The following is a 9587-nucleotide window of genomic DNA, read 5'->3' as shown; positions in this document are numbered from 1 at the left end:
GAATCTTTCACAGGCTGCCAACACAAACGTGTCCAGGTTGATATTCCTATTTGATTGTTAGAAATGTGTCTTGCAACTTTCTCATTAACAGATGTCTGGCTTTATATGCAAGCCAAAAGCTTTTAAAGCTGTGAATCAAAAGGTTTTTTTGTTTTGTTTTTAAGATCTAGCAAGTGCCTAAATAAGCGATCTTCAATCTTCAAGCATCTTCAGTTCTTATAGCTCTGATGAGATCTAGGTTCTTCGCAGGGTACTAGCCTTTTAAATGCATTTTTCTTCTTTTTTAAAAAAACCGATCCCGCTTCTGTGCCTTTAGCAGCAGCCTGAAACACAAAATTAAGCAGGTGAAACTTTTTGCACCACTCTCTAGCTCCATAGCAGGAAAACTAGACTTGCCTTCTTTCTGTGCTAGGCTGCAGTTACTGGATCATGACCTGTAGAAAACGGCTGACATTCTGTGTGACTACCAGCACCATGGCAATCCGTTCCAATGTTTGCTTTCTCGTGTAAAGCACAATGGCACTTACTCACAGGCAAGCATTCTTGGGATTGGTGCCTTGATATTAAAATATATAAAGTCTAGTTTTCACTACGCAGTATGGAAAAATAAGCTATTTTCATACTGAATGTCAGACAAGGTCATGTTTGATGCATTGGTAATGCATTTAGCAGCATACCAAAGATGAGAACTCCCATTGTTCATTCTTTATCTGAAAATCTAACGATCCAAATCTGTAGGATGGCTCTTCCTTAAACAACTCTTCTCTTCCTCTGAAGTCACAGTTGTTGTGAAGTATCAATGCCTCCAAAGAATTTCTGAATAAACAAGGCTGCCCTTGCTTGCAAAATGTGATATTAATTTGGACTCTACTGTGAGGACTCTCAATTTCCCTGTGTATACATTGTTATGCTATAACTCAGGGGCAGCCCAAGATGTTTTGGTACCTGAGGCAAAATGTCCAGCTGCCACCCCCACAATGGGGTGTGATGCTCTGAAAGGGCAAAAGCCTTTGCTAAGCTTCACTACCAGGCCGGGGTGGGGGCAAACTCCATAAGGCAGTAGCCTGAAGTTAGTGGACTAGGGGGATTAGGCTAGCCAGTCCTCTAAATGTTCCTGACAAATCAGAGTATTAAAGTATCCTTCCCAAAGCCTGGGAAGCTTCTGCCCAGCTTAGGGAGGGAGGTGTGATTTCTGTGCATGCAACGTCGCCTCCCAATCACCCTTGCAAGCTGGCACTTTCGGCCCTAACTGTTGTTAGAATTCCTGCTCTATGACTGCAGTCCTGGGATTGTTGTCTATCACATGATGGCATATGTTTTGACTCCACAGAGTGGGAAGTAACAGAGACAGGATGTTTGTTTTACTGTGTTCCGTGAAGTGGGACTATTGTCCTTTGTCCTTTTTCTCTTTGCTGTCTGATGCTTGAGAGGGAGGGAGCCATGTTGCGGTGCTCCGTGTGTGTTTATATGTAAATAAAGTAGATTAGCCAAAATGCTGAGTTGCTGAGGTCTGTCACGCAAGTTGCGCAAACTCTGCAGATCCCTAAGTGTGCCGGTGTCGGTTGGCATTGGTCGCTGTGATGCTCAGGCTGAAGAAAGCTTTTGAAGTTACCAAACGATCAACCAGGAGGGAGGGAACATGCCAGTCGGGCATGTGTCTCTGGCAGGGTCCTACTTGAGTGTAGGCTGAACTCCTGACAACTGTTCCCCTATGAAAAATTCCCCCGCATGCCACTGCCACAAGGGCATCCATGATGCCCCCTGTCTTGCCAAAACCTGGTGAGAGGGAGCTGTTCTGGAGACCTTTGCCTCTGGTCTTCCTTCACTCCTAGGGCAACGCTGAGTGGCGGGCGGGCCGCTTGGGTGATCTGCAGCTGCCAATGCCTCCCTGGCCTGGGTTGCTTCTCTGGTGGCAGCGGAAGTAGTGGGGTGGTAGGGGTCCCTGAAGGGGCGCTGCATCTTGCATTTCCGCCACCTGAGGTGGCTGCTTCACCCTGCCTCATGTGTGGGCCGACTCTGCTATCACTACCTCTCTGTGCATCATACTGATGGGTGATGTTGGTGTAGGGGTGATCCATATAGGATTGGGATAAGGTGTGGGGTGGGGGGAATGAATCTAGAAAAAATACTTAGTGGCAGGCACTACTGAACAAGAGCTATTGGTTTCTGCTGTTGTGCCTTTAAGAGCTATCTGATGCACAGTCTCCTATTAGGTGATTCTTTCCTGTCACATAGGGTTGCCATATTTCAAAAAGGATAAACCAGGACAGCCTGAAAGTTGTTGAGCTTTTCTAAAGAAAACCACCGAAACTGACTTGCCTAAGATCCAGGACAAAGCATCACCTTGTGGAAATTGCCCCCCCCCCCCCGCCCAGGACATAAGTTCCGCCTTTGAAATGGTAATGTCCAGGGAAATCTGGACATAGGGCAGCCATGCTGTCACATCTATCTATGACTCAGCTACACAGGTCAATTTATAACATTATAAACCCATTCTAAAAATGTCACCCCAGATGGTGCTGTAGGGCAGAATCCAAAGTCAATGGCAGATTGCCTCGGAAGCTTTTTTCTTCTTCTCCTATAGCATTTTTAATGGCATTTTTTTTTTGTATCTGTATAGATCCAGCCTAAGTGGTAGCATCGTGGGACTTCTGAGTAGCATTGAATAAAATATTGTGTGGGGCAGATAAGCCCTCCCTGCATAATCAATCACATGACACGGTGCATGCACACTATTTGAATGGCAATCCATATCAACTTTGGGAGGCCCTGGCCCCCTCAATTTTTTAATGGGGGGGAGCAAAGGTATCTCAGCCCCTAGGAGTTGGCTCCAGTTGATTGCTTTGAAGTCACTTCATCACTAGATGGGGAAAAAATCGCCTTCCAACCGCCCCTCCCCGTCTTGTATTTTGCCACAACTAGGCTTGCCATACGTCCTCTTTTTCCAGGACACGTCCTCCTTTTTTCAGGGATAGAGTTGTCACAGCGATGCATAGTCAAAGGTAGAAGTCGACTAGCGCGTCCTCCTTTTTTGGTTCTTCAAAATATGGCAACCCTGTGTAGCATTTAGTATTTCAAAATCACGGGGCTGTCAGCTAAGCTGGCAGGCATTCGGGTTGCGCTTGGGTGAAGTAGCCCCCAATGCCCATGCTGTGCACGTGCGGTCTGATCCTGCACCCTCCAGGAAAACCCAGCGCAATGCGTGGCTCTTCGGCTAGGATAGACGACGCGCGCAGGATCGCCGCCTGAGCCTGCGCTTCTGCGCGCGCGTCGAGGCGCCCGCCGGCTGCGCTCCGGTTCCGACTTGGCGAAGTGGGCGCGCGCTTGCGCGGACGCCCCCGGCGGGTCCGGCGCGCCGAGGAATCCCCTCAGGGGAAAGCAGCGGTGTCTCTTTAAGGCGGGGAAGGTAGGGCGAGGCCCTTCTCCCCACACCGACGCCAGCCCGCCCGCCCGCCCGCTCGGCGAAAACTCCTCACAAATTGAGGAGCCAAGTGCCTCGAGGGAGCCCGGCGCCTGAAACCCTGAGGCGGAGAAGCCGGCGTCGAAAGCAGCCCCGCCGCGGTCCCGCGGCTCCCCTCAGCCGTCCACCGAGGAAGGGAGGAGGGAGGAGCAGCAGCAGCAGCCGCGGCCCCGCCACCCCTCCTGCCCCGCCGAGCTCCTCAGTTTCGCTCGCCCCCTTCGCCCATGTCCCGCTCAAGCAAGCAAGCGCCCCGTCGCGGAGCTCCCCGGGGACGCCTGGCTGCGAAGCGAGGAGCCGCCGACGGGGCGAGCCTCTTCAGGAGGGATTAAGCGGGAGGTGGAGCGGACGAGAGGGGGGCGACCGAGCCGGGCGCGGAGCTTGCGCGCCTCCTCCTCCTCCTCCTCGCGCACTTTGTTTTTCCCGCCCTCGCAGCTGAGGAGGACGAGGGCCATGGCAGCGCCGGCGAAGCAGCAGCGCGCCTGGAGTTTGGTCGCCGCGCCTGTGTTCTTCTCCGTCAGCTTGTGGCTCCTGTGCTCGGCTCCCCAGGTAAGAGAAGCCGCGTCCCGTCTCCCTCTCCTCCTCTTCCTCTCCCTCTGTTTCTCCCCTCGGCTCGGTTGTTAGCGCGGGGAGCCCCCTGTCGGGCGAACGACAGGTGGACACGCACGTGTGCATGCGCGCGGGCGCGGAGCAGGGGTTGCCTGAGGCCAGCAGAGGCTCCTGCGCGCACGGGTGAGCTTTTGGGAAAGACGCCTCTGTGTGAGTAAGAGGGGCTGGGATGCGATCCTTGCCTGTAACTGCCCATGCTTGCTTGCTTACTTGCTACTGATCAGTGCCTGATTTACGTATAAGCTAAATAAGCTATAGCTTAGGACCCCACTCTCTTGGGGCCCCCAAAAAAATTTAAAGGAAAAAAACACCTGGATGTACATTTCCAACATATAAGATAAAAGACAAATAGAATTAACCTACATACAGCAACAGTGTTTTGTGTTGTGAAGGCTCCTATTTGTTATGTGCAAATGGCTTTAGATACCTATTAGGTCCATAAATTACCATATAGCATATATTCAACACAAAAAACAGCGACAAATTGTTGTTGACAAAGGACAGCTGGACATATAAAGGGCCCCATTACCTTCAGGAGCTTAGGTAAAGGGACCCCGACCATTAGGTCCAGTCGTGACCGACTCTGGGGCGCTCATCTCGCTTTATTGGCCGAGGGAGCCGGTGTACAGCTTCTGGGTCATGTGGCCAGCGTGACTAAGCCGCTTCTGGCGAACCAGAGCAGTGCATGGAAATGCTGTTTACTGTCCCGCTGGAGCGCTACCTATTTATCTACTTGCACTTTGATGTGCTTTTGAACTGCTAGATGGGCAGGAGCTCACCCCGTCGTGGGGATTCGAACCGCCGCCCTTCTGATTGGCAAGTCCTAGGCTCAGTGATTTAACCCACAGCCCCACCTGCGTCCCTAGTACCACCCGCGTCCCTGTGCCTGATTTACCTATAAGCTAAACTAACTATAGCTTAGGACCCTTCTCTCTTGGGGGGCCCAAAAAAATGTAAAGGGGGAAAAACTGGGGGTACATTTCCAACATATAAGATAAAAAATAAAATAAAACCTACATACAGCAACAGTGTTTTGTGTTGTGTAGGCTCCTATTTGTTATGTGCAAATGGCTTTAGATACCTATGAGGTCCATAAATTACCATATAGCATATATTCAACACAAAAAACACTGACAAATTGTTGTGGACAAAGGACAGCTGGACATATAAAGGGCCCCATTACCTTCCGTAGCTTAGGGCCTCATCAAACCGAAATCCGCTCCCTGGGGTCCCTCTTAAAGTGAGGGATCTCTTTGGCCCCATACTGCTATGCACTGTCAGGCATGAGCGTAGTCATGGGGCGAAGGTTTTATGGGGGGACACAAAACCGAGTTACCTGCTACACAATCGGTCAGTTAGTTAAGTATATTTATTTATTTACTTGATTTGGGGGGCAGCTGCCTCCCCAGCTATGCCCATGGTGTCAGGAGTTGTAATAATAGGCAGGGATGCCAGCTTGAATAAAATATTGGAGGGCCACGCAAGCTCCACACTGCATAATCGATCACATAATGCAGTGCACACGCACAATTTCAATGGAAATACCCATCAACTTTTTTGGGAGGGTGAGCTCCAATTTTTTTTGGGGGGGGGGGTAAAGGTCCATTGGCCCCTAGGAGTTGGCTCCTATGATAGAGAGTGTCTTGGGAACCTGAAGTTTGGGACAGGACAAGATTTCCTGCATCTCTTGTGGCTTCAAGAACTGTGCGCTTTTGCAGCTCAGGATGACTCCAAGCTGAGACTGACAGGTGTCATTTGCTTTTAGGAGATGATTCTTAAAGTTGTTTTAAAATAGCTGACCTTTTTGTTCCAGGACATGGCATTTCCAGGGAGCTTTGAACTATCAGAACATGACATGTGAACTTCAAGGAAGTGTCCTCTTCTTTGGATTTGCGGATCACCCCTTTGGTTTCTTTCAGAGATTCTAATAATGGGTTAATTTCTGCCGTATACAGTGTCTGCTTCTCTGGTGTTTACAGAGGAGTTTTAGAGACTCTGTCCAGCTTCTGCATCTTGGTTTCTGAGTGCAAATAAGTGATAGCAAAGTTGTTGGTTTTTAATTTTAAAAACTGGCTTTCCGTCTGTGTTTAATGCTTGAATTCAGGATATGGTTATCCTCTTCAGTAAGAAGCAGAGGTTTCAAAACCTGCAGAATCTGGTGCAGCATTTCAGGGAAACTTGCCACTTTTTTTGCTGCAAATAGGTGTTGAGGATAGAGCTGTGTGTCCATCTCACTTGAGCGAATTTAGCAAAGCAGGTAAATTATCTTCTCTTTGGACCCAGCAAGGGCTGAAGTGGCTGGAACGTTGAAGGGAAGAACCAGGACTCATTTTGTGTCTAGCAGCTAACAGCAGAACTTGAAACTGATGTCGAAAACAGGAGGTGCTGCCAGATTAGCTGTTTTTCTTTGGAAACAATGAAACCCGAAAATTTCAAAAATAAACATTTTAAAAATATAAACACATTTCAATGCCACTTCACTTTTCCCAATGTCATTGAAAATTTTTATTATTCAATGTGCCAAAAGTACCTATGTCTTGGTGGGTTGCTCCAGGCTGGATTATGCCAGCATCCTCTAATTTCAAATACAGTCTTTGCAAATGCCACTGTGTAAATGGAGATGGCCTCCTTTCTCTGCCTGTACCACAAGAATCATAAATTTGGCGTATCCCAGTCCCCAGAGTTCCAAAATAAAACCCCTAGTGTGAATTCTGCCAGATTCTATTTTTGTCCATTGTTTTAAATATAGGTCACATTCTCTTCCTAGAAGTACACCATTAGATTGCTGACTCTGCCATCTTAAATACAGTAGGCCTGCAAATTATGTGGGGGCTACATTCTGGGGATCATGTGAATAGCCAAAACTGTGTAAAGTCAAAACCCATTGGGTTCAATGGTGGGTGGTATTGTCAAAGTCATTTTCCCCAGAACCCGTTTTCCCTTTCTGCCCCTTTTTAATTCTTAAAAATATTTTTTGCCACTTGTCTAAAGCTGAAAGCACACACAGTTCTCAAACCTTTCTTGGATAGTTTGCCAGTTTGGCTGCAATAATAACAGCTAAAACCAAAAAATTCAGTATACTGGACAATTGCATTTATCAGCATGCTATGATTGCATTTTGGTGCACGGGTTAATAAATGGAAATTGAATGTTGGAGGTTAGTAGAGTTGTTAAGAATGCAGTGTTGCATGGCTAGTGACTTGATTGATTTTCTAGCTTTGAGTCTGAATTGATCCATATTACATGGAAGTAGGTTTCCAAGCTCTTTTACAAGGAATTCTGTCTTAATTTTGGACCCAAGATATGAGCCCCCTGGTACTGCATTGACTCTAGGTCTAAAGTCAATCTAGAGTCAGTTTATCCCACTGATGATAAACGTCAGCCAAGCCTACATTGTATCTGCTTCAGTGTTTTCCTGTTTTTTCTTAACTACAAATACAGTTGTCAACAAAACTGGAAAAAAAACTAGCGAAAAGGCACAAACATTTGTAAAAACTATGAAACACTGACTTTGAATAACAAACAGTGAAAGAATGCACAGTAAAGCTATGCTGTTGATGCCTTAAATGAACCACCCCAGTTCTGCCACCAGAAAACCTTCCCCGTGCAGTAATTTACCAAGGAAGACTAGGTAAGAATATATACATTTCTAAACTTTGATATATAAGGACACAGACAGATGTCCTGTCCCTCTGGGGGACACCCAAGGGGACATGGGATACAGCAGATCTCCTTCTTTGCTGGTGGAGAGGAGATTCACCCTCACCTGCCTTCCTGTAACACCTGTGGAAAGGTATATCACTCTCAGTGCTCCAAGAGCAGAGAGAGAGAGAGAAAAGGGAGCACATTGGGGGAAGGCTTTGCATTTGCTGAGTCCAAAGCCCCCTCTTCCTTGGACACAACCCTAAAATAGTGGGAAAGGCCTAGAGCTGGCATACTGGTTTTTCTTTCATGGGGAACCAGTGAGGGAAAAAATATTAAAGAAAGGGATGGAGTGGCACAGGATGGTCAAAAGAAGGCAAAGAGCTGTCCCTTTCCCCTTCTACCTTTCTAGCACTACCTCAGCAGGAGTCAATTGAAATAAACCTATTATTATTATTTTTAAATATAGGTGTGGGGACCAAACTCCCAATCAACATGGATAAAGTGCTCTATTCCTGTTGCCTCTAGTTCAGGCAACCCCAAACTCAGCCCTCCAGATGTTTTGGGACTACAATTCCCATCATCCCTGACCACTGCTGTTAGCTAGGGATGATGGGAGTTGTAGTCCCAAAACATATGGAGGGCCGAGTTTGGGGATGCCTGCTCTAGTTCTTCTGGGGTCATGATGCTTCTGCCATGGAATGTCCCATACCTACCCCACATTGGGTTGTTCTGTCCAGCTATAAAGTACTGGAGAGCAAGTTCAACAGTTACAAAGCAGGGCCTTCTCTGTATTGGCATCCCATATTGTTGTCATGTATCTTGAAGGTAAAGGACCCCTGACAGTTAAGTCCAGTCATGAACGACTCAGGGGTTGAGGTGCTCACCTCGCTTTACTGGCTGAGGGAGCCGGCGTTTGTCCCCTGACAGTTTTTCTGAGTCATGCAGCCAGCATGACTAAGCCGCTTCTGGCGAAATCAGAGCAGCGCACGGAAACGCAGTTTACCTTCCCGCCGGAGTGGTACCTATTTATCTACTTGCACTTGACATGCTTTCGAACTGCTAGGTGGGCAGGAGCAGGGACCGAGCAACGGGAGCTCACCCCGTCATGGAGATTCAAACCGCTGACCTCCCGATCTGCAAGCCCAAGGCTCAGTGGTTTAGACCACAGCGCCACCCATGTCCCCTCTCATGTATCTTAGGGGGTACCAAATCACTATACACAGCAGCACGGTATGCCAAGTAGAGGAAAAGCTCAACTACATATCAGGTTTGCTGAGGCAAACAGAAAAATCACTGTTCTGCAAGTAGGTACCGGTACTGTTGTTGAAAACATCTATATACAAACACACACACACACACACACACACACACACACACACATGCAAGGCTGTTGTCACTCTGTAGTCTGTGTGGCTTCCAAATGATGGCATAGTGGCAGGCAGGTAAGTAGAACATCTGTGTGTACAGGCAGTCTGCCCATGCAAACTGTTTAATAGTAGTAGGGGGCACTTCAGAGTATGGTTTTATCAAACTGCTCTGTGAAGTAGCTCTCTCTCTCCTTTAAAAGAGGTTGGGGCAAGGTGTGGAAGTGGTTTGGGCAAGCTGCAAGGGGGCGGTTGAGGTATAAAGAAACAGGTATAAAGGGAGGATGTGTTGGCCTGGGGTGGGGGAAGGCAGTGTCAGCAAAGGGAAAGGTGAGCAAGGGTGGCAGTCCCTAGTATTTAATATTGTATTAGTTGCATTTGAGTGAAATTTGTAATTGTTTCTGCCACTCCCCAATTACAATGCATACAGCCTGGTAAAGATGAAGTATAGTGGTGCCTCGGGTTACAGATGCTTCAGGTTACAGACGCTTCAGGTTACAGACTCTGCTAAC

General features: G+C 47.8%; 1 protein-coding gene across 1 annotated transcript in view; it reads left to right on the top strand.

Moving 5' to 3' along the window:
* The first annotated feature begins 3719 nt into the window (after positions 1-3719).
* ADAMTSL1 (ADAMTS like 1) overlaps positions 3720-9587 on the top strand; it is a 505954-nt gene continuing 500086 nt past the window's right edge. The window contains exon 1 of the mRNA XM_081176059.1: positions 3720-4006. Within this exon, the coding sequence (XP_081032185.1) occupies positions 3911-4006 (96 nt within the window). The 5' untranslated portion in view covers positions 3720-3910. The remainder of the gene's footprint in view (positions 4007-9587) is intronic.

Source organism: Podarcis bocagei, assembly GCF_964188305.1.
Source record: "Podarcis bocagei genome assembly, chromosome: 17".
Lineage (NCBI taxonomy): Eukaryota > Metazoa > Chordata > Lepidosauria > Squamata > Lacertidae > Podarcis > Podarcis bocagei.
The sequence above is the reverse complement of the archived record's forward strand: the minus strand, read 5'-3'. Positions and strand labels throughout refer to the sequence as shown.